General features: G+C 34.8%; 1 protein-coding gene across 3 annotated transcripts in view; it reads left to right on the top strand.

Annotated features, from left to right (window-relative positions):
- Positions 1-22,677, top strand: part of rad18 (RAD18 E3 ubiquitin protein ligase) — a 66,760-nt gene extending 44,083 nt beyond the window's left edge. For 2 of the 3 annotated variants that reach the window (XM_048199534.1, XM_048199535.1), the window contains 2 exons: positions 876-1,014; positions 21,777-22,677. In XM_048199534.1, the coding sequence (XP_048055491.1) occupies positions 876-1,014; positions 21,777-21,897 (260 nt within the window). In that variant the 3' untranslated portion in view covers positions 21,898-22,677. Of the gene's footprint in view, positions 1-875; positions 1,015-12,028; positions 12,076-21,776 lie in introns of all 3 variants that reach the window. The other variant, XM_048199536.1, reaches the window with a different exon arrangement.
- Positions 22,678-26,296: the final 3,619 nt, after the last annotated feature.

Consider the following 26,296-nt stretch of genomic DNA (forward strand, 5'->3'; position numbering starts at 1 on the left):
TCTTTATCTAGTTTTAGGACTTGATGAAATGTAAGGGAAAATAAAGAGTTCATAAACAACAAATCTACAACCACTGTACTCGAAGTTGCCCATTTCATTCACACACACAAACACTGTTTGAAACTTAAGTACTGTTGTGCGGCACCTTGACAATTGCAGAAAACAAGAGTCTGTAGACCCCATCGCCTACTCTGATGATAAGGCACCAGCCATCACCAAAGCATTAATGGCTCTATAGGTGGACTTCAGAGTCAATAAGCAGTTTGCAGTGTAGAAATATACGACTTGGCAGTCTGGATTGGTAATCTCTTTATCAGTCAGTGCCAGCACAATCAGATTAGTTGCAATTGATTTTGGAATTGTCAGTTCTCTAGTAAAGACTGTGTAAAAATAGAATTCGGAGGCGTGCTGATCATTATAACAACAATACCCTTTTCATCATTTTCCAAAAACATCAAACTGTATTTATCAAAAACACATTATATAGGGTGTGTATTGATACATCCACTGTCTTAAATGTAGTTATTTATTTGTGGCAAGAAGCACAGACCTTTTTTAGTGTGGCTTTTGCTGTGACACAAATGACAAGTAACACATTTTTTAACTGACCAAGACCAATTTTTACTCACAATTGGCCCTTGATGAGGAATTTTGAACCCTGACTACATCTATTTGAGAGAGATTTATTAACAAAAATAACAAAAACAAGCTTATGGTTGTCCCCATTAACAATATCAGAAATCAGAAAGAGCTTTATTGCCAAGTATGTTTACACACTTCAAGGGGGGTTATTTCACTAGGTTTTTACTCAAGATTGTATTCTAGTGGTGTGTACATAACTGACATGTATTCTTTCTTCCATGTCTTTGCAACAGGTGCGCCCAACAGCATTCAGAACGCTCCCCAGCCTCTTGTTTCTGCACTGCTGAAGGTAAAGAGTGAAGAGATGGATGGGGTAATTGAGCTTCCATCAAGATCATCAAGCCCTACAATCAGTGAAGTGTCAGTCAGCAGGTACTTATGTTTGAAAGCAAACCATTTCCACCCTTGTATTTGTGCTAATTGTAGGTGGTACAAAAGAGATAGTTCAACAAAAAATGAAAATTGTCATTTACTCACCCTCATGTCATTTCAAACCTATATGACTTTCTCCTCCGGAACAGAAAAGAAGAAATTTTGTTGAATGTTAGTCACCATTGTCTTCAATTGTATGAGCAAAAAAATAACAGTGAGGCATTTCACAAAATATTTTTGTTCTTAATCTGTTTTTTTATGTTTTGAATGATATGAGGATTAGTAAATGATGATGGGATTTTGCATTTTGGGTGGATTATCCCTTTAAGCATAAAGCATGCGAGGCCATACTAAATTGAGCTTTTTGTTTACCAATGTTCTTAAGTCATGAATATATTCAGAATACATCATGCCCTTGAAAAAAAAATATTAACACAGTTAGCAAATTTGTTTAATGTGATCTAGTCCCTGTTATCTAAATCAGCATCCAGAACCATCTGTTTTATTAAAAAAAAAAATTATTAGGGGTGGGAGAAAAAAATTGATCCATCAATGCATCATGATTCTCCAACGATTCTGAGAATTTCAGCTTAGTTTTTATTCAGATGCACAAAAACGCTGAGTGTGCTTAAGAAACACCCGGGTTCTGCTTGCTTCCATGTCCTCTCACACATACACCACTCGAATCTTCCGTAAAATAATATTTCCTAAAGTTCGGAAAGGTTGAAGCGAATTACAACAACATCTGCGGGCTTCACTGCACATAAGAGACGCGTGCTTTGTTTGATGTTACACATGCAGTGCGCGGTCTCGCCCGTCGGTATTTTCCTTACAAATGCTCTACAAAGGCATCATTTATGATGTTTGGAATGCAGTGGACTTATATATTTAAAATATGAAACTCATTTACAGAAGGCTGCTTTCAATTTCAAATGCTGACGCTTTGTTTGTGAAGAGTGCTCACGTATGTGGCTGTGCGCGACTCCGTGTAAGTGGTTTAATGTACTTCTCATGTGCGTCTCAGTATGGTTTTATGACGCAAAATTAATGTAATGTAACACAGCCAGTTTTGTCTTAAGGGTTTAAATGGACAGAACAAACTGCATTACTGCTTATATTTCAAAAGAGATCCGTGCGTGAATGCTTAAAAAAAAAAAAAAAGTTTCTTTTATATATATATATATATATATATATATATATATATATATATATATATATATATATCTATATCTATATCTATATCTATATATATATATATATATATATATATATATATATATATATATACAAGCCAATAAATAAATAGAGTGAAACTTGAGCGTTGAGCTCTGAGGGGCAGGGCAGCATATGTTTTTGGCTCATATTTTCGCCTGCTTTTCTCTTTTCCGGCCAAAAACCAAAAATGCCATTTTCGGCCGATAATATTCGATAATTGGCTGATAATTGTTTATATACTGTATATATAGAGACAAACTGGCCTGACTTTGAAACAGCATAGTGTTTGCAAGCATAGTATTGTGTTAAATGCATGCACTTTGAAATCATGCATTTGCTAATTAATTTTCATGTGGAGAAATTTTGTGGGGAAGATCTGTCAGCATGGACAGTCATTCATCATAACTTAGTATTTATTATTCAGTTCAAGTTCAGTCGGAGAAGCTGATTTTTCTTTTTTATTTTGTAGTCAAGGTGCTGTCTCTTAATTTTTCTTTTTGTTATACTTTGTTATACTTATACTAAATGTGGTCTTGAAAACAAGTATGCATTTCATTTAGCCACAAAAATTTAATAGATCCTTGGACTTGCTTTGATTTGTCTTGGATTATGTGATGAAATTAATACCGTTTAACCACAGCTGCTTGCAAACCCTAACCTGAGGGCACTTCCTCCCTGCCTTTCTTTGTCTAGTCCACTTCAAATACGACCATGTCCACATCTCTAGTATTAAATATCACTGCTATTGGGATCCTGAGATTGAGAACACGTTCAGGTGTGGAAACATTCTAAATCATTTCCAGTGCCCTCTCTATCCACTGTTCCCGACTGTCTCATATGATTTTTCATTGGCTCACTTCCTCTCTCAGAGTACATTAGCCAATTTCCTGCTGTTTTTAAAGCAATATTGACAGGTCTTTTGCTCTGTAATTATCCTGTGAGCTGTTTAGGTCAAGGCATGGGATGTTAACTTTGGCAGAAAAGAACCTGTCAGTCACCAAGGAAATGGATTCTGAGAATTTTTTTAATCTCACAGGCTTTCACATACTTTGATATTTAGGTGATTGAGAGCTCCTTGTTCCCTTTCTCATTAGAATCTATTCAGTCATTTTGTTGGATTTTATTGCATTACCTTTTTGCTTTTTTTGCTTTTTTATTGATTTTCACAACAAAGAAACAAAAAAAATATATATATTTAAGCTAAAAAAATAGCAGAATAATGGAACTATGTCATAAATTACAAATACTTTAAGTATCAATTGCATAAATGCATTGAATATACAGGGTATATACATACTTTATAAAGTATCAAACATACGTATTTATTCTATGAGCTTCGGTGGCTTAGTGTTGAGTATCTTTTGAATTTTATCAATTCCGAATCCTAGGTTTGATTCTAATAAGGTAAATAAAAAATGCGCCCTCCAGAAACTTGCGTTCTGCAAGTGAACGGCGACTTGTGGTGCCATCACAAAGGGGCACAAAATCACTCTCACGGACCTTCTCCGGGTCTGTTCCTGGCTGGTAGAATGACCTGCCACGCTCTATCCGAGCAGCTGAGTCTCTAGCCATTTTCAAAAAAATGCTAAAGACATATCTTTTTCGTCAGCACTTGACCCAGTAATAGCAGCACTTACCTTGATTTCTATTCTTCTCCCACCTATTTGTGTATTTATCATGTTGATTTGATTGATTCTACTATTCTCATTTGTAAGTCGCTTTGGATAAAAGCGTCTGCTAAATGACTAAATGTAAATAAAAAAAGTCAAAACATATAGATATCAAACATATTTATTCTGTCTTTTTTAAAAAACATTCTGTTGTTGTAACTGAATAACATGAACAAAAATCAGCAGCGTACAGAACATTTAGGCCTACAAGAGGAAATTTTGCCAATGGTTTTAACAAAAATATAACAGAAAAAACAACTGGACTAATATAAATTTTAAACATTAAATGGTTAAAGACAAGTAAACAGTCAGTAATAAAATAAGAACAAACAGATAAATTAGCAATGGCATAAATAAATACAAATGAACACATTTCAGGTACAGAAATTGAAATCAATAATAAAATAACTGCATAGTTTTCTTTTTATAAATAAAATATAGATTAATCCTCAAAGTCACAAAAGATATTTAATTATGATCAGTGAGTGATTTTCTTTTTTTCTTTGACTAACATTAATGACAGACGGCACGTTTATTACGTTTATTAGGCTGCGGTCACTTTAAGACCGAACGCACGGATTCAAAATACTGTTACAAATACACATCTGTTTACGTTCACTTAAGACAAATCCGACTGTGTTTACGAGGATATATTGACGCAATTTTGTGCATATTGGTCCATTCAAGCACAAGCAAATATATAAGAGAAGTCAGTTCCGGCCCGGAACTATCTGTTCTGCAGTGCAAATATGCACAGCTGTTTGAGTTACGGACACAGGTCAGGAACATGTACTGAAACAGTGGCTCTCTGTGGCCACGCTTCTGATATGTGTTACACTGCGCGGTATGTTCTCTTTCACCTCTTCTTGCACTTAAATAGTTTAAAATCACGTTAAAATGCAAACACAGGAATCGTAAAGTGGAATCAATATGCACATTTTTTTCGAATCCCTGGTTCTTGGAAATATAGTACCGGTTCTCGATACCCAACCCTACTGTTGTCTAGGGATGGGTACCGAAACCTGGTATTAAATTGGCCCCGGGGCTAAATTATGAAAGACCGGTGTATCGATAAGCTCTGACGTTAACGGTTCTGCTATCGGTACTGGAGAAATTATGAAGAAAATACACGTACATTTATTATTGCAATATAGACATTATCTTGTGAATTCTATCTTGCCAGAGTTGACAGCTGTGTCTGTATGCAATAATATTAGGACATTTGTGTATGATGCATTTTTGCTTTCGCAATCCAGAAGAGCAATCGATCGCGTTCACGCAGAGGAGTTACAGCACGCCCGCTCACATGAAAGCCCTGTTGAAGGAGAGAACTAAACAACTAAACGTCTGCTTACACTTTAGGCCTGTGATATTAAGCTAATTTTATTTTTGATTTCGATTTTGGCCTCCAAGGATCAGAAAGAAGATATCTGAGGTAAAACTATTAAAAACTAGTTTCGTCTAGCACACCTTCATTCTCTTCACAGCTGTGTGCGTTCCTTCCTCCCTAAACCCAAACTTAACATCAGAATCAGCACAATTGGTGATTGTTGTAAAATGCAGTCTTTACTGTTGCTAAATTGCAGTAAATGTTTGATAATTATTATCTACATTTTAAAACGTTGAAAGCACAATAATCCGCGCATAGACGCTGTTCCTAAGGCTGAATTGTGTATGCGTGCTCCAAAACGGATTGCAAATAGACAAACAACACCAAAAATGCGGATGTTATATAATATAAAGCAATGTTAATTCAGCTCATATATATATACATATATATATTAACACAGTATATACAGTGGGTACGGAAAGTATTCAGACCCCCTTAAATTTTTGACTCTTTGATATATTGCAGCCATTTGCTAAAATCATTTAAGTTTGTAAGCATAATTTTTCCTCATTAATGTACACACAGCACCCCATATTGACAGAAAAACACAGAATTGTTGACATTTTTGCAGATATATTAAAAAAGAAAAACTGAAATATCACATGGTCCTAAGTATTCAGACCCTTTGCTCAGTATTTAGTAGAAGCACCCTTTTGATCGAATACAGCCATGAGTCTTTTTGGGAAAGATACACACCTGGATTTGGGGATCCTCTGCCATTCCTCCTTGCAGATCCTCTCCAGTTCTGTCATGTTGGATGGTAAACGTTGGTGGACAGCCATTTTTAGGTCTCTCCAGAGATGCTCATTCAAGAACAGTCACGGAGTTGTTGTGAAGCCACTCCTTTGTTATTTTAGCTGTATGCTTAGGGTCATTGTCTTGTTGGAAGGTAAACCTTCGGCCCAGTCTGAGGTCCTGAGCACTCTGGAGAAGGTTTTCGTTCAGGATATCCCTGTACTTGGCCGCATTCATCTTTCCCTCGATTGCAACCAGTCGTTCTGTCACCGCAGCTGAAAAACACCCCCACAGCATGATGCTGCCATCACCATGCTTCACTGTTGGGACTGTATTGGACAGGTGATGAGCAGTGCCTGGTTTTCTCCACACATACCGCTTAGAATTAAGGCCAAAAAGTTCTATCTTGGTCTCATCAGACCAGAGAATCTTATTTCTCACCATCTTGGCAAACTCCATGCGGGCTTTCATGTGTCTTGCACTGAGGAGAGGCTTCCGTCGGGTCACTCTGCCATAAAGCCCCGACTGGTGGAGGGCTGCATTGATGGGTGACTTTCTACAACTTTCTCCCATCTCCCGACTGCATCTCTGGAGCTCAGCCACAGTGATCTTTGGTTCTTCTTTACCTCTCTCACCAAGGCTCTTCTCCCCCAATAGCTCAGTTTGGCTGGACGGCCAGCTCTAGGAAGGGTTCTGGTTGTCCCAAACGTCTTCCATTTAAGGATTATGGAGGCCACTGTGCTCTTAGGAACCTTAAGTGCAGCAGAAATGTTTTTGTAACCTTGGCCAGATCTGTGCCTTGCCACAATTCTGTCTCTGAGCTCTTCAGGCAGTTCCTTTGACCTCATGATTCTCATTTGCTCTGACATGCATTGTGAGCTTTAAGGTCTTATATAGACAGGTGTGTGGCTTTCCTAATCAAGTCCAATCAGTATAATCAAACACAGCTGGACTCAAATGAAGGTGTAGAACCATCTCAAGGATGATCAGAAGAAATGGACAGCACCTGAGTTAAATATATGAGTGTCACAGCAAAGGGTCTGAATACTTAGGGCCATGTGATATTTCAGTTTTTCTTTTTTAATAAATCTGCAAAAATGTCAACAATTCTGTGTTTTTCTGTCAATATGGGGTGCTGTGTGTACATTAATGAGGAAAAAAAAATTAAATTAAATCAATTAAAAACTTAAATGATTTTAGCAAATGGCTGCAATATAACAAAGAGTGAAAAATTTAAGGGGGTCTGAATACTTTCCGCACCCACTGTGTATGTGTGTGTGTGTATATATATATATATATATATATATATATATATATATATATATATATATATATATATATATATATATATATATATATATATATATATATATATATATATATATATATATATATCTCCCATCCCTACTGTTGTCCAGTTTTAAAATGGTCATTGTGATGCATTTTGAAGCAAAGCTTTAAAAAAACAAAACAAAAAAAAAACAGGCTTTTTAGGGCACATCAGTCTGGCATTACTTTTAAAAAATGTTTTTTAGATGTTGTCAAGGCTTCCATTAACAACCTTTCCCTGAATCTACTGATAAAATAGTGTTACTACTAAGAAAAGTAATGGACATAAAGGAATATCAACCATTAGAGACAGTTTTCCAATTACATAGTTTCAAAGATCCATGATGACGTGATCCATGATGTACCATCATCGTTTTAGATATGTTGCCACTTTCAATTACTGCTCCCAACTAGGGTTGTCTTGTCACTAACACATTCACCACATTCAGAAGGTCTTTTATTTATTTCATATTGTCAAAATTGTTAAAACATTAATTTTTACAATAATGATTTAACATTATTAATGATCTGTATAAATGAATTCATAAGCATTGACAACTCTGTAAGGCTACATTAGTTACATTAAGTAACTTTATGCATCCCATTTTTTTACCTTTACTTACAAACTGCCTGTGTTTACTTGAATAGCGCACCTAGTTTCTTCAGTGTGCATTTTGCATGCATTTTGGATTGCACTGTCCTTTGTGGCACACAAAATGCCCTTTACACTTTAAATGTGAGCAGCTGCTGCACATTGCAAAACAGTACCCTAGTCGTAATGGTCATTTTACAAATCCATTTTTAATGGTGTTATATTTTGGTGCAGTGCTATAATTTGTTAATTTGTTAAATAAGTCTCCTGAGAAACTTCAGACTGGAATTTAGTTTTGTGGAAAATGGTGTAGAATGTGTGATGAAGTTCATTATCAGTGTGGTTTTGTTGACTGAAAATGTTGTTGATGTGCCAATAACTTTTAACCAGATTTCATAAAATATTCATGCCAGGTCATGCTCATCTTAAGACTGAACATTTTCATTGAAAGAATGTAACCTTTGTAAAGAGTTTATGACTGAACTTGAATAATCTTTGCCATTTTTAAACTGAAAAAATAATCACATACTCACTTGTTTACTCTCTAAAGTGGCCCTCATTTCTTGACACTGCATGTCGCCTTTTGTGGGACACACAGCATTTATTAAATTTATATATGGAGATTGATTGCTCAAGGGCACTATAATTTGATGTATTTGTTTTATTAATTTGTAAAAGGCCTCCAGTAACAGATGTTAATCATTGTGCCTTTAGGAAGTGGGTTGACCGTTTTACCTAAGGTGAATGATAATGAGAAAAACATTTTCATTTGCTGTTTTTAGTTGGCTTGCCAGATGAATCTACACATTAATGGACACAAAAAGGAGGTAGATGTTTCACATCTTCCTGTTTTTCACATCAGCCAGTTAATTTAGAATATGTAGCTGTGGCACATCCTTCAATCTAAATGTTTGATTTGCTGACAAAAGAGTCAAAAGGTTAGAGTAAATTTTAAGCGATGCATCAATACAGCAACGTTGGCAGCCCCACTAGTGTAAGAACACAAATCAGAAGTGATAAGATCTATTACAGGCTCACAACTGAAGCTCATACTGGAGTCTTGGGATGGATGGATGGTGTTCTGCTTTGGCACTCTGGGTAATTAACTGATACTAGGATCTTATTTGCATGGATGGTTCTTGTATTCTAGGGATTAGTTTGTATATGCTTATTAAAATATTGCAGCCTATGAACTAATTTTTTTTTTTCAAGATACTGTCCTTTTTATTATTACTTTGCGTCCTGAAATTTTGAGCTCATGCTGTAAAAATGCTTAAGTCTGAATTCTGGTGCAAGTCTTCTGTTTTGTACTACATTTCAACTTGTCTCTTCCTTTATAAAAGCACAAAGTTCCTATAATTGAAGTCTTTATCAGAAAAGGTTGATCAGGATAAACTATAAAAATGTTTTGTAGGATAAATAAAAAAAAAAAAAAAAAAAAAAAAGTTTCTGATTGTTGTTAAAGAAAGTCTGAAATCACAGCTTCATAGGATGAGTTGATCTGCTTTGTGGCATTTATTCACCCTGAAGTTATGTATTTGAGTGCTTTTGTTGAACCGTGACATTGAGGTGATTCATAGGTGTAAAACCAATCAAAACTCTACAGGTAGAAAAAGGTTTTGAAGTTCTTCTCCTTTGAAGTTACAGTGGTACCATGTCCTCTGTATGTCCTGTGATTCAGCAGGAAATTCCACTTTACCATTTTTGTGGTCTTTAGGTAATATGAAGAAGTGTGTGACTGCAGGTGTGTAAAGTTAACAAAAAAATATTTATTTTTAATTTGTATTTTTTAAATTATTCTGTTATTACTTATTAGCATGTACATTTGAGTGAAAAGTAAAAAAATATATATTTTGATAATGAAATAAAATATTAAGAGTTTGTTAAATTGGTAATATTTGGTCTGGCCCCTTTTTGTTTTAATAACAGCAATATTTCTATGGAGGTAAGGAAATGTGACTTTTTCAGTAGAAAGTATTTGTCCTATATAGAAAGTGTCTGTCCTGTAAATATTTATTAAATTGTAAATTTGGTGAACATTAATCTAAGCCCTTCTGGGTCTACTTGATCCCTGAATCTAAAACAAACTTTGGTTTAAACTGTGACAGAATGTATTACATCCCGTTCTTCTTATGCAGGGCAGAAACAGATGTGTGTGGCTGCCTTGTTGTCATTTTGTAAATGCTTTTGATACATGTGGCTCCCTCTCTTTTTCTTGGTTTTTCATTCTTCCTCTTCCACTAAATCATCTCGGCCCTTCTGTTAATAAATTCAACTGATTTCAGATCTTAAATGTTTACAGCTTAAAGTTGCATTAGGCTGAACTTAAACCAAAGATTGCAATTAATAACCATGATGTATAATGATGGTAGATAGCTAAAAGCATTTTATAACCCTAGCCCAACCATAACTCCAGATATACACTTTTTCAGAATAATATATTAATTTTAAAATGTAACAAAAACATGACAGTAATTTAAATGTAGCCTTTGTAAAAATATAAAGCAAAACATTAAGGTCCGGTTTCATAGACAGGGCTTAGCCTAAGCCAGGATTAGGCCTTAGTTCAATTAAGGCATTTAAGTAGCTTTTATAAACGTTCACTAGAAAAACACAATGAAAATTACGTATTTTAAGATATGTCAGTGCAAGCTGCTTTCAGGTACAACAGCTCAAACATGCATTTTAGTCTAAGACTAGCTTAAGCCTTGTCTGTGAAACTGGGGGTATATGTGCAAAAAAAAAGTTCCAAGTTGAGTAACAGCAGCAGTAGTATTGTTTAATCGACTAGTCGACTATCCTCACACATCCTTAATATGTAGGTACAAATTGTCTACAATTTATTTCAAGCATTTAAGAATACACCTTTCAAAAAGGAAAAAGTCAAAGTTCAACAAAGTTCTATCTTATATGCTTGCCTACCTCCTCTTCCTATTTGTGTAATAATAAAAGTGAAGGTTAGCTTATTCAGCATCTGCCACATTAACTATTGATTAATAATACTTTCAGTCTCTGGTATGTTTTTGTATATTGTTTTTGTATCATCAAAATTAAAGTCAGGCATGGCTGGGGGCTCAATTATGGTTTTTATAATATTGCTTTTTTCCTTTCTTTCATTTCCCATGGCGTCCTGTGCAACCAATTCCCCCCAGTGTCACTGCTTTCCCCTTTCCATCACTGCCTCCAGCTTCACAATTTCCTCACTTCCTACATGACAAATGGCTGGTTTATTGTGTCCCTCATGCTTTTCATCAGTAGAGAGCAGTTCTGTAATCATTTCTCAAGCAGAGTTGGGCCCAAAGCACCAGGGTGACAGTGACAGGGCGTTGTGTCTTGACTTAAGTTATCGTCACTACTAGTGTCTCACAATTCAGCCCATGCCTGCAGAATCACAATATTTCTGAGTGAAGAGCATGTGCCTTCAGAAGACACCTCATAGTGTCAACTGTGTCTATACCTTGTCAAGATGTTGATTTTGACAGCATCAGTCTTTAAAATATTATACTATTACTTTGTGCAAATATCATGTAACATCATGCTTGTGTCTAGGAACATTTTTGGTCCGTTTCTCCAGATAGCCTTTTGTATGCAGGCTATGTAGAATAATAAAATATGGCCATTTTCCAGTTTGTGTCAAAATGCTAAAAATTGTGCCATATTATGAATGAATCTGAATGTAGATATCTCCCCGTTGAGAGGGAACCATAGATTGTATGGATTTATTCCTAATCGCTTTCTCAGATTTCCTACAACATCTTCAATACAATGAAACCTCTGAGGTTTTAGAGCAGAGTACCATTAAAACAAACATATTATAAACACATTATGCCTGGGCAAGCTTTTTAGCATAACACAAAAATATGTTTTACACCACGCAGCCATGTTTATATTAATGTATTTGACAGAGTGCAAGTCATTTATTATATTGCTTGTAATGGCATTCTTCCAACCCACAATGTTTTGTAATAGACCTGGTAAGACACTTGTACTGATAAACTGGTCCATGCTGAATCCTTACAGATTTTTTTTTTAATATTACATATTAAATATTACATTTTTTTTTTTTTCTGTCTTTTACTTCAGCTCCATCTCAGATGTTTTCTGTTGAAGACATGGCAGCAGATAATTAAGTAAGTAGCTCTTCACATACAACAAAATAACACCTATTTCACACTTCATCACATACACATAAAAAATAAAAATTTGTACACATCATAAACGTTTTATTGCTTTTCTTAATTGTTTTATTCCCTTTGATTCATTTTGTTCGGATGATGCACATTCCTTTTCTTATTGTGCATGATTCATTATTTCATGATAACTCCCAATATTTACATAAATTTGTTTTTCATAATGTAAGATGTAATGTAAAATATCCCCCCTTGGATATTTTTGGACACTTCCATTCAAAAGTTTGAGGTCAGAACGTTTTTGTTTTTTGTTTTTTAATTGATCAAAAGTTACAGTGAAACCCTTTATAATGTTACATTTTTTTTATTACAATATTGTTAGAAATATTTATAATATTTTAATTAAATGCTGTTTGTTTGTTTTCTTTTCTAATCCTGGAAAACGATCATGTGAATCATGTGACACTGACGACTGGAGTAATGATTCTGAAAATTCAGCCATGCCATCACAGGAATAAATTACATTTTAAAATATATTACAATATAAAAATAGGTTTTTATCATTTTATGTCATATCATTGCCATATCATTGTTTTTATCATACCAACCCAAAACCTTTGGACGGTAGTGTAGGCTGGTCTGTTGGTTAATGTTAACGATGCAGGGTTTTTCACGTTGAATATATTCTGCACTGACTGTAGTGACTGCACTGCACTGACTCCAGTGCTGATTTTCCCATGTTAATTTTTTGATACTTTCAGCAATAAACATGCGGTCTATTCTTTGACAGGATGTTGTCCCGCAAAAATCCCTGCATCTACAGTCATCAAATGAAGGCTTAGAGTCTAGCTAGTTGTTGTTGGCTTGGGTTGTATCTCTCTAGTTTCAGCACATCTGGAGTGTGTAAGGCCTTCTTTCAGCAAGGGATTGCTCTTCTTTGATTGAGTAGTGCCCCCCACTATGAGCCACTCACTGGGGGATAAGAGTTTCAGGCAGTAGCTGCTCTCTTTCTAGTTCAGTTCTGTTTAGAGACAACACACTCCCACCCATTACCCACAAGCCCGTCTCGAGGATCCACCTCAGATCTTTTTATAAATATGCTATGGAAAAATGTTTTTGTGGGAAAGTGTTATGTCAGACATGATATTAAGGCTAGCTGGCTTGCCAGGACGTCTGTTGCAGGACGTCAGTAACATATTAAACAATGTCTCAATGAACACAAAAACAATTTCCAAAATGTTGACAAGACTAAGTTTAATATAACATCTGTTTAACTTATAACATGAAAGTAAGGTTAATAATATAACTTAGATTACACATTTTTCAGTTTTACTCATATTAGGGTGATGCAAATTGAGTACACCCCACAACAAAAACTACTACATCTAATGTCACTGATTTTCTTCAACCTTTCTCATCAGAAGACTCTCCTGTCGAGGTGTTAACTTCCGTTGACGACCTGGACGTCTCTGTGAGATGGTTGCAGTTCCATCTTTTTTAAATTTTTGTACCACTTTTGCTACAGTATTCTGACTGATGAGTAAAGCTTTGCTGATCTTCTTAGCCTTCACCTTTCTGGTGTAAAGAAATTATTTTCTTTCTCAGGTCTTGTGACATTTCTCTTCCATGTGGTGCCATTGCTGACAGCATGAAATGGGAAGCGGTTTTAACACCCTTTTATATTCACCTGTCTGCTGGACACCTGTGTAATGAATAATTAGACTCTCCTGTGGTTGAATTCTTGTTAAATTAGACATCTGTAGTCTAAAATTTAGCTTTGCTCCAGAGACTTTCAGTGGGGTGTACTCAGTTTTGCATCACCCTAATTTGAGTAAAACTGACTATTTTGTTCTCTAAGTTATATTATTAACCTTACTTTCATGTTAAAAGTTAAACAGATGTTATATAAAACTTAGTCTTGTCAACATTTTGGAAATTGTTTTTGTGTTCATTGAGATATTGTTTAAAATGTTACTTTTCAAAGGGGTGTGTTACGCTGAGCACTGTGTATATATGTTATTTTTTTTTTTTTTTTGCACATAGAAGTTTTGGCCAGAACTGTCCAGATGGTGAAATTGCACTGTTTTTACAGCTTTTCTATGTTCCTGGATAGTGGAGATCACTGATACTGATAGTGCAGCTCATCAGCATACATGGCAGAAAAAGCTTTTTTTTTTTTTTACAGGGAAAGAGCATTTGAAAGGCTTATATCTGATCCAACCAACCGACCCACTTACTTACATGCTTACTAATAATAACCCACCCAACCACGTTTAGCCACTTAAAATGCCTAACATAAGCAATAACAGAAATGGTGCATGATTAATGTTCCAGATTTTCTTTCAGAAATGTTTCTATTTTAGCCAAAACTGAACTGTCATCATACTCATAAAGTGAATTCTTACCACATCTGAGGTAGGCCAGGGCTGAATCCCAATTTACATACTTCTGCTAAGTACGAAAAGTGTATTGCACTAGTGATAATAAAATACTTTATTAAGTGCATTTGAGAACCACCCAAACCAGTTGTCTAATATCTGGCCAATATGACCCCAAAATGCATGCTTAAAAAGTTCTCTGGAAGTGGTATATAATTTGGTTACCTTTGAAATACTGTTTTCATATACTGAGATTTAGGACATTGTAGTCTTAATTAGTAGTTGACCTAAACATTTGTTAATGTTTAATGCAGTTATTGAGACAGTATGATTTATTTTACATGCTATTCAACAAAAAAATTGACAACAGAAAAAATATATTTCCCCAAAGCTTTAAGGTAGATTTTTGAAACAATACAAGAGGGAATGTCAAAATGCCTGATTTATTGGCTATTATATCAATATATAACTCGATGATCCTCAATCATAATTTATAAATTGTAACCTGTAGCATATTATTACAGTAAGGGCCTAATTTTCTTCAATCAGAATTTAAGAATCTAGCTTAAACTTTGAAGCTAAGATGAGGTTGAGAGTTGAAGTTCTCAGCTGTTTGTTTTCTCTCAGAAGTGAAATGTTATCTCATAGCTGTTTCTTACAGCCTGTTCCCAAACACAGGAATGTTGAAAGATTTCATGCGTTTCCAGAATAGATCGTCCTTTTAACGCCCTCGTCATTGTTTATAAAATGCAGAAAATCCCTCTACTCAATCTCTGTTTGGTTAAACCTTCATCAAGACATACGGCTGCCTTTGTGTCCCAGGCGATGTCATTCGTTCTTCTTTTGAACTGGCTGCTTTGGGAGCCGTAAGCAAGCGCTCAGTGTCACTCACTGTTTCTCGAGCGCTTTGTGTGATTCATGAACCAGGAGACTGAAAGGACTGATTTGTTTGTGTTTTTCTCATTAAGCATATGGATCAAATATTTCTTATGAATAAAATATTTCTTCTATGGCTCTCAGAAGGCTTATCTGCAGGCCCAGCTCCTGCTTAATTGATATACAATAAATCTCTTTGCAAAGGCATAAAGAAGGGAGGAAGCTGGTTTATTTAAGTAGCATCAAATCCCACACACATTCTCCTTTCAGCATACGACTGAGCCAATTTCCATAGCTCAGAGGGTCTTCAACCTCTTTTTTTCAGGTGAAGGACTCCCCCCCCCCCCCCCCCATTGGGTAGAGAAATTGGAGCAGAAACCTGTTACATGTTGTTTAAAACCAGTGTTAATGTTGTTGACAAATAATTTTCGTCATAATTTTCTTCAACAACATTTTTTCATGGACGAAAACGAGACGATGACTAAACAAAAATGTGTTTTGAATGACTAAAACTATGACTAAAATCTACTTTAAATTTGGTCAGTGAATAAAAACGAGACGAAAATGAAAGAGTGGGACGATTTGGGTAGATATCCAGTCAGGACTGCTGTCCTGTGTGGAAAATGCGCACATTTGAAGTGTAATGTGCTGATCTAACTGCGGGAAACGGGGCGCTGTTGCGCTCACTACAGGCTCGAGCAGCAGCACATCTGACTGCTTCGCAATTAATGAATAGCGCACATTTATGCCAAGCGATTACTTATATGCTAATGTTGATGAATTATGACAGTGTTTACTACACAATGTTTATATTGTAGTATGTTTTAGATGGTTGTAAGAATTCATATTTATCACCCTCATGAGCAGCCTGCTACAGTGCAGACTGCAGACATTTCAGAATAAGAGTCATGGTGTATTTCGAGATGGTTTATAATTATTATTTTTTCCTAGTCATTATTGTTATTTTGTTTACACAATAAACTGTATTTAAGTTCATTTCTATTTAATTTGTCACAGGAAGGAAAGACTAAGAACATTTGACACATTATTCAATATATTTTACAAGTATAAGGGTTACTATAGTTAACTAAACCTAAAACCAAAGAAATCTTCATTACTTGAAATAAACGTTAACTGAAATAAAAAATAAATGTATAAAAAAGTAAACTTATTTTACTTCATCTAGTTTCTAAGCCTTAGCTTAACCTGAGGTATTAAAATAACAGAAATAAAAACTTAGACATATAAAAGCAAAAACTAAAATACATAAACACACAAAAAAAACCCTAAAACTTTTAACTAAAATTATAATGAAAGCAGAAAAACTAAAAATCAAATCTAATACAAATTTTAAACAAAAACTATAATAATACCTCAATGAAAAGTGTCAATCCCTGAAAAGTACTGAATTTCGCTCTTTCGCGTCTTTTTTTGCACTTGAACGGTCAAAAACCCTCTGCTTTGGTGAGCAAAGTACAGTTGGGTGAACATAAACAGTTTGGGGAATATCAGATGTACCTATATCAGTGTATAGGATCTGTGTATTGCTAGAGAAATGCTTAATATATTAAAATTTAACCAAATTAGATTTTAGTTGACTAAATCTACTGTAGATTTAGTCGACTAAAACTAGACTAAAATATGACAAACTAAATGGCATTTTAGTCAAAAGACTATGACTAAAACTAAATCAAAATTTGCTGTCAAAATTAATGCTGTATAAAACTGAGTGTTGCGTTTTTCAGGGATGCATTAAATTGAAATAGTTACAGTAAGACTTTTACATGGTTACAAAAATGTATTAAGCAACACAACTGTTTTCAACTGTGATAATAACCTGTTTCTTTCACCAAATCATAAAAGAATGATTTCTGAAAGATCCTGTGAGGCTGTAGACTGGAGTAATGATGCTGAAAATTCACCTTTGCTATCACAGGAATAAATTACAATTCAAAATGTATTCAAATAGAAAGTTATTTTAAATTGAAATAATATTTAGTATCACAGCTTTTATTGAAAAATCTTACTGACCCCAAACTTTTGAACAGTAGTGCATGTTAAGCCATTACTGCTTTATGAATAATAAAAATGTATCACAACTTTGGCTTCTTAACTTAAGTTTCAGTTTTGTTTAATACAATTTTTTCAACATAACTTAGCTCTCCTGTAGTACTTTCTTTTACTTTGACTTTCTTTAGTACCAGAATTTTGTTTTTAAGGTGCTTTGTTTCAATTTTTTAAGTTTGTTTAGTCTAGGACAAGAGCAACAGTTTTTTTTTGTCATTTAAAAACCCTCTTCATGTGAAAGTGTCTCCATATGTATAGCTGTGGAGTGTTTAAAGGTCTGTCTCTTTCACAATCGCCCACTTTTTCTTATGAACTTCTCTGCTCTTTACATCTCAGGATATAAAAATCTTGTTTAACATGCAACCTTGTACCATCACTTTTTGTCATTATTCACTTACAGAAAACAACTTTGTAGACACATGCAACATTCACCCTCATTTATTTATTTGTTTATTTATTAGTTTGCATCATATTGACTGTTTCTGTCCCTTACTGAGTAACATTTCCCAGAAAAAGCAATGGCTGAGCTGTTTATGTGTGCACATTGTCTAAACTTGCAGTACCCTTTTGACAGTGAAGGTCCTTGAAACGTGTTGGCTTGCGTTCAAGCTATGAAGCCATCTTAAAGCTCCTCCATTTCAGATGAGACAAATCAATTAGTTCCGTTTGTTAAGAGCTGATCTGGAAGATATTAGGATCGTTGGATGTTTGGATAAGCCTTTGCAAATGTCGTCCTAGTAATCCAGAGTCATAAACCAAAACTTGCAAAGGAACCATTGCATTTTTCTCGTTCTTTGCTAGTTTAAGCTTATTCTGAGGGTTGCCTTTTGGCATCTGTAGCCTGAGTATAATGAAAACATCTGCTTAACCCTCGTAGTTCCTTACACAATCCCTTGGTCATGAGATGTTTGCTGCATCTGTCATTAAAGGGATAGTTCACCCAAAAATGAAAATTTGATGTTTATCTGCTTACCCCCAGAGCATCCAAGATGTAGGTGTCTTTGTTTCTTCAACACAAATGATGATTTTTAACTGCAACCGCTGCCGTCTGTCAGTGGTATAATGCAAGTCAGTGGGAACTTGGACTATAAGTGTAAATAAAACACGACAGACAAATCCAAATGAAACCCTGCGGCTCGTGATGACACATTGATGTCTTAAGACACGAAACGATCGGTTTGTGCGAGAAATCGAACAGTATTTATATAATTTTTCGAGATTCGTGAGGTCTGATCGCGCTCTGACAACGGCAGTGATGTCTCGCTCTCATTGAAGTATATGCGTGAGACATCACTGCCGTTGCCAGAGCGCGATCAGACCTCACGAATCGAGTGATGAATGCCGTTGGACATAGTGGTGTATTAGAGGTAAAAAATGATATAAATACTGTTCGGTTTCTCTCACAAACCGATCGTTTCGTGTCTAAGGACATCAATGTGTCGTCACGAGCCGCAGGGTTTAATTTGGATTTGTCTGTCGTGTTTTATTTACTCTTATAGTCCAAGTTCCCGCTGACTTGCATTATACCACTGACAGACGGCAGCGGTTGGAGTTAAAAATCATCATTTGTGTTCTACTGAAGAAACAAAGACAACTACATCTTGGATGCTCTGGGGGTAAGCAGATAAACGTCAAATTTTCATTTTTGGGTGAACTATCCCTTTAAGCACTAGATATCTTTACCAGTTTGAATTCAGTCAATAGTCATCATCTCTGAATGATTGCTTCATCTTTGCACCTATTTCAATTTATCATTCAGATTTTGTATTCGAGTACATTGAGTAGTAGGGGAACAAGCCAGAGGGATGCAAGCCAAAATTCGGGTTCAAATTCAGGGCGCTGCCCACAATTTCACTACCTTTTTATGTTTCTAATGCGGGATGCATTTGTTACTGTCTAAGGGTATGTTTACACGAAAACGCTGTGCTTAAAACAGAGAAGTTTTTCCTTTGAGTTTTCCACGTACAGACGACACCTTTGTCAAAACGATCCCCATTCATACAAATCCGTGAAAACGACTAAAAACGCTGTATTCTGCTGGCAGGCCATTAGATGGCGATGAAACACTATAGACTGAAAATGTAATGCTCATGTGCATGACATCATCGTTTTCACAGATTTGCGTTTTTGTTGTTTACACAGACCATTTTCAAAAACTTGCACTTTGAAACCTGTTTTCAAAAGTTTGCATTTCAGACCACCAAAACACCATTGTCATGTTAATGAACAGCCAAAATTCATAAGTTTTATGTTTTTAGTTGAAAACGGTGTCGTGTAAACAGCCTATAAGGCATTATTGACATTAAAATAATTTATATACAGCCATACTATATTTATAACAGCCATTAAAATAATAATTTATATACAGATTTATATACTTGTATGTTTTAACGCTATGTAATATTTTTTTGTGATTTTAATGTGGGAGGTGCAAGGACACATTTAGATGAGCTTTAGCTTAACTTCACTTTTGGTTGAAATTTATTTATTTATTTATTTTATGTGATAGCATATGTTGCACATTGTTTGCGTTTCATTTTGAAATAGTTTCTGCATTCAATAGTTTGGCTTAAGGAGGAAATTATGTTTGGACAACAAAGTGTAGATTCTGGTATGTTTTGGATTTCACTTTTACTCCACTTTTGGATTTCACTTTTTAAGTCCCCCTCAAAAATCCTTTGTTCTGTTGTAGGGGAACAAAAAGAATAGAAAAGGAATAGGATATTGTGCAGACAAGACATGATCTTAACCAGAATGGACAAAGAGAAATTGGCAAAGAAACTTCATTTTCAATAACTGAGACACTGTACATAGTGACTTGAAAGCGAATGCAGATGAGTCCTTCTAAATGATAAAAGCATGTCCTTGAGAAGCAGTGGAATTACCAGTCCTTAGAAATAGTGGTCATACTGTGACTTCATACAAGATTTTGTTTGTGGAAAGGCATTTGTCTGCAGAGTAAGAGGGAGCTTTCTGACTATCAGGCCTTACGGCAACTGCAGTCAGTGATGTACAGGGTCCAAAACACTTGCCATCCACTAGAATATTAGAACTAGAACATTCTTGGACATCCTTTTATATATAATATAATATAATATAATATAATATATATAATATAATATAATATAATATAATATAATATAATATAATATAATATAATAATATGTACCAGGGATGAGCTTTAAAGGAACACTCCACTTTTTTTTGAAAATATGCTCATTTTCCAACTCCCCTAGAGTTGAGTTGAGTTTTACCATTTTCAGATCCATTCAGCCGATCTCCGGGTCTGGCGGTACCACTTTTAGCATAGCTTAGCATAGTTCATTGAATCTGATGTGACCAATAGCATCTTGCTCAAAAAAAATGATCAAAGAGTTTTGATGCTAAAAGTGGTACCGCCAGACCTGGAGAATTGGCTGATTGGATTCGAAAACGGTAAAACTCAACTGTTTAACTCTAGGGGAGTTGGAAAATGAGCCTATTTTTTTAAAAAAAGTGGTGTTCCTTTAATGAATGCAGTCAACAACACTACAGTTTGTGCAAAAATTTAAGATTTTATGAAATTGTCTTCTAGCCATGCTATAGTGTACAAATGATGTTACTTCATGCGAATCATAATTCTAGGGAATGATATGCTTTTTTTTTTTTTTTCATTGTTGCATGCAGAATGTATTATAAGCTATTTTATTTAGACATCTTATTGAACTGCAGACAGCTTACTCAGTGTTAATGTGTTAATTTTTTAGCAGATTCGTGATTTTCTCAGTTTCATCACCCTATGCAAAAAGCTATCAAGCAGAAATGGAGAGACAGAAGTGCTGTCTGGATGATTTTAGAAAAAAATACAAAAAAGTTGTGGCGTGGGTGTAATTTGGTGTGTATTGCGGGGGCACTGAACACAAATTGAAGCAAAAATGGCTAAATTAACTAGGGGCTCACTGAATAATTGTCTTAGTGTGAGCTCTAGAGAGGAAATGGCTTTAGTTGCAGGTTCTATTTCAATTTTTTCTCTAATTTTATTTCTATCTTCAGGCTCTGCCATCTCTGTGGATACCATGCTGCTGCTCTAATGTCTTTAGTTATCTATCATCATTAGTCTTTGTGCTGTAGTTTTCCCCCAAGATGTATGTTTTAAAAATGAAAGTGAAAAGGTTTCCATTGAGGAAAAAATGGATTTAATTTGTGTAATGTCATGACATGCAACTTTTTACGGTCTGCAATAATGATTATGCAATAAATGTCTTTTCAGGAGGGAGATCAGTACCTCAGCTGTTTTGTAACACTCGTTTTTGTTCAGTTCTCGCTTTCTGCTCAATTTAACCTGTGCTTTGCTATAGTGCCAAATAGGCCCTTTTCAACCATGTGAATTTCTCTCTCTAGACACGGTGACCAAGTTCTCCTGTCCAGAAGTCCAGAGCAGCCTGGTACAGTGCGTGGTCTTCATTCCCATGGGAACACGTTTGAAGACCCAGTGAAGAAACGTTCCCAATTCATTATGTAACCAAAAAGTATCAGTTTCAAGGTTTTTTTTTTTTTTTTTTTTTTTTTTTTTTAAAGCTGAATGTGTGGTCTAAATATCTGGACTAAATTAATTGATTGCCAACATGTTATGTACAATAGGTTTTTTTTTTTTTTTTTTTTTTTAATCATTTCTTCATATTCCAATTAAACAACAAAAATCAACTGAATCAACAGAAATGTTGTATGTAATTCATCAATTCATTTGGAACTCATTATATAATGAAAAACTAAGAATGTCTGTCTCTGTGGAGAAATACCTGAAGAAATTTGTTAGAATTTCCATTCATACATTGTAGTTGATGCTGGACTCCCCAAAAGCATGTGGTTTGAAATCTGCCATTTTTTTTTTTTTTTTTCTCCTGACTCTGAGTGGATAATTACTTTTGAGCTGGAAGAAAAGGATGTCAGGAGCAAGAATCCTTTGGCACAAATAAGATGCAAATAAGTCTATTTCTCTCTCTTTTTATTTTATTTATTTTTTTTTAATAAAGAAAACTACAAAAAAAAATCTAATAATAAACATTATTAAATATTTGCTTTTTTGTAGAATACCCAGAATATATTTTTGATCTCAACCTGACTAGCTGAAGATGTTAGCTATACTCATTAATAGACAAGGAACTTCCTTGAAAAATTCCAGCACAGCTCTACAACCACCATAATGAAATTATCCTTCACAATAGATAATGCTTTCCAATGAACTCTGTTAGAAAGCTATGGAAATGTATCTGTTCAATAAAATACTTTACCTATTGAGTAATAAAAATGCCATTTTTACATAACAAATCTCTCAGTTCTCGCCATCTCCAAAGCTCAGCCACTGTTGTTTCTCGTTTTATACGAGCTCTGTTGCATTATCTATGTCACCAGACTGTTAGCCTTTTCTTTTTTCTTTTTTTTAAATGGGTGAAGATTTAGCTTGCTCCATGTCAACCTTTCTCACTCATTGTGACAACTAACCTATGCCACTCCCACACCAGACACGTCAAAGTAGCCAGAGCATCTTTTCTCTATTTACAGATATGATGAGACACGCACGTGCGAGTGACGTATTACACAATTTCCTGCAAACCCATTCCACCAGGTCTAAAATATAAACGCTTATAATAGGCTTACCATAGGGAATCAGGATAAGACAAAAAACATGTTTTGGAAGAAGAATTGATGATGTATTGGCTCATCACTTAAATGTTCATTTTGAACTAAAAAAGTTACATAGTGTACCTTTTTAAGAGATTACCTTACCACCCGCTTTTGAACTGTACCCAATCGCGCTGTCAGGAGTAATCAATAGTGAGGGTTTCCTGTGCTCAAGGGTTTTGATGCTCATCCAAGCAGATAAACAGACTCATAAGAATGCACATGCATTGTAAACAATCTCTGCATTCAAGTCCTGTCGCATCTCTCTTGTATCAGAGCTCCACTCTAGATAATTCTCTTAATGACTACACGACTAGAAACATTCTTTCGGAAGGATTAAACTTGTCTACTGCTGCAAAGCTGTACTTCACCTCAGAATGTTTACAATCCACAGAACAATCAGTTGTCAGCTTGAGGCTAGACTTCAGTATAGTAACATTAAGATATGAAACTTAGCATAAAATATATAGCACAAAAATGTATTCACTGTTCTAAAACACTTGTAATATTAATATATTTGTTGAAAATAGTCTTTTTTTTTTTACGTTATTTTAGAATAATAAATTTCACGTCGATGTTGCATATACATAAACAGTGATTTAAATAATGTTCACGTCCTATGAGAATTGCTGTAATTACAAGATTGCAACTGAGCTTTTCTTCGAAGCTGTCCACATCCTTATTCTCAAATTATGTTTCTACACTGTAAAAAATGACCGTGATTTTAACAGTAAAAGACTGTAAAAATGCTGCGGTGAAAAACTCAATTGGCTTACAGAAAGTTTCCGTACTATATACGGTGAATAACTGTAATAGATCTAACGGTACATTTTATGTAATTTTACGGTAACATACCGTTAAATTCACAGTTTTTGGAAGTGAAAAATAACAATTCATTGTAAAGTTTACAGTAAAAAAACATAAATTGACATTCCCACAATTCCCTGCGTGACACTTCACATTTGATATATTGTCATTGAAATATCTCCTCTTAGTTTTTCTCATTTTTTTTCTAATCAGTTATGTACATTAGGGTTTTATGTTACATCTAATGTTGTTAAATGAATGTTTATTGCATTTTTAAAATTTCATGCATGTTACCATGATGGTGTTTAGTGTGTGTGTGAATGACACTGTCAGTTTATTATAAAGGTACAAAACAGATATTAGTACTTCATTAGGTTGGGAAATTAACATTATATCATTTAATGAAATACGTTATTTTACCGTAAATTTAACTGATTTTTTTTTTTTTTTATGTTGCTACTGTTTTTTTTACGGTAAAGTTCTGGCAACCACAGCTGCCGGTTTTTTACCGTAAATTTTACTGGGATTTTTATATGGCAAGATTCAAAGTTCAAATTATGTACGGCTTTGTAATTGATGACAGCAAAACGGATAATCACTAAATTTTTTCACCTCTATATGCTCTTGCAAAATATAAGAAAAAAGTAAAGCACAAAACTGGCTATAATAACATTTAAATAAATGTCACACTATAAAAAAATTCCCGTAAAATTTACGGTAAAAAAACGGCAGCTGTGGTTGCCAGAACTTTACTGTAAAAAAATACGGTAGCAATGTAAAAAAGAATATAATATACCAATCTAATGAAGTTCTAATATTTGTTTTGTACCTTTGTGATACACTGACAGTCACCAAACACAGTGGTGATGAGAGTCACATGATGAATCAACGATCATCACAAGCAGCTTTTCCACAAGCTGAGGACAATACTAATATATAGAAGGAGCACACAGTATCATTCACACAAACACTAAACGCCATCATGGTAACACACATGAAATTTAAAAAATTTAATAAACAATTTAACAACATTAGATGTAACATAAAACTCTAACGTACATAACTGATTAGAAAAAAACTAAGAAGAAACTGAGTTTTTTCAACGAAAATACATCAAATATGAAGTATGGGATTTTGGGAATGTCAGTTTAGGTTTTTCACTGTAAATTATACAATGACTTGTTATTTTTCACTTCCAAAAACTGTAAATTTAACTGTATTTTACCATTAAAATTACATTAAATGTACCATTAGATCTGTTATTCACCGTATATATTACCGAAACTTTTTGTAAACCAATTAACTGTTTTTCACCATAGCATTTTTACAGTCTTTTACCGTTGAAATCACCGTAATTTTTTACAGTGAAAGTTACGTTTAAAATGGTGTACATGTGACAGGCTTAGAAAACTTGCACAAAAACATTTGGCACCATTTGTAGCCCTTTAATGGAATTAGCGGAAATTCTTTGCATTGGACACATTTCTCAATGGAAAATACAGTAACAGTCACTCATTGCTTCAAGGCCTCTATTTGTTGTTTCTGCTAGTTGATTTCACATTTTTATTAAGCTTTCCCTTTAGACCTTGAAGTTTTTTCACCTTATTTCCAAGAGACATTCTCTATGTAATATACAGTATTACATCCCCTCTGCTTGCCTGTCATTTGTAATTATTGGTCAAGTGTTCACCATAAGCTGCTTTTAAATTGATTTTGTGTTTGTTTGAATGTGCACGGTAGGGACAAGATAATTCAATCTACTCAAGGTCTTAGGAAAAACAATACGAAAAAGAAGGGTATGTAGGTAAAAAAGAAAAGGGAAAAAAATAGGGGTTGTGTGTGCGATCGATACGATACTTGAAAACGAATGCAAATACAGATTAAAAAAAAAGTGACAAATTGAAATATGTCAGCTTTACTGCTTCAAAATTGGTTGATTGTTGTTCTCAAATGTGCACATGTATTGCTATTTTCCTGAGTAGGCAAGTCTTTAAAATAGATTTCACACACACATTAAATGTGGCACTTTCCCACAGCATTGTGGTATAAAAATGTTGGCCTCCATTCTCTGCTGCTTTTCCTTTAATTTCTCAAACATTATTGCTTTATTGTTATTCTTTAAAATGCTATTCTTCCATCTTTCCCCTCCTTCATCACTCCTCTATAGGCCTATGTTTGTATTCTCTGACTGAGACCATCTTTTACTTTCTCACATGTCTTGTATCTCTTTACCCTCTATTATCTGTGTCTTCCTGCTCCTCTGTCTCAGGCTGGAAAGCTCCTGTGCTTGTCATCCATAGTCATAACACCCCGACTCTGGGTTTGGAAAGGCATTCAAGCAAGCAGGGGGCTTATCATCAGAGCCAAGAATCAAGAGGGATGTGCACACACACTCCCACAAATCCTTCTGAAAACACTGCACACACACACAC

The sequence above is a fragment of the Megalobrama amblycephala genome, linkage group LG8 (assembly GCF_018812025.1).
Source record: "Megalobrama amblycephala isolate DHTTF-2021 linkage group LG8, ASM1881202v1, whole genome shotgun sequence".
Lineage (NCBI taxonomy): Eukaryota > Metazoa > Chordata > Actinopteri > Cypriniformes > Xenocyprididae > Megalobrama > Megalobrama amblycephala.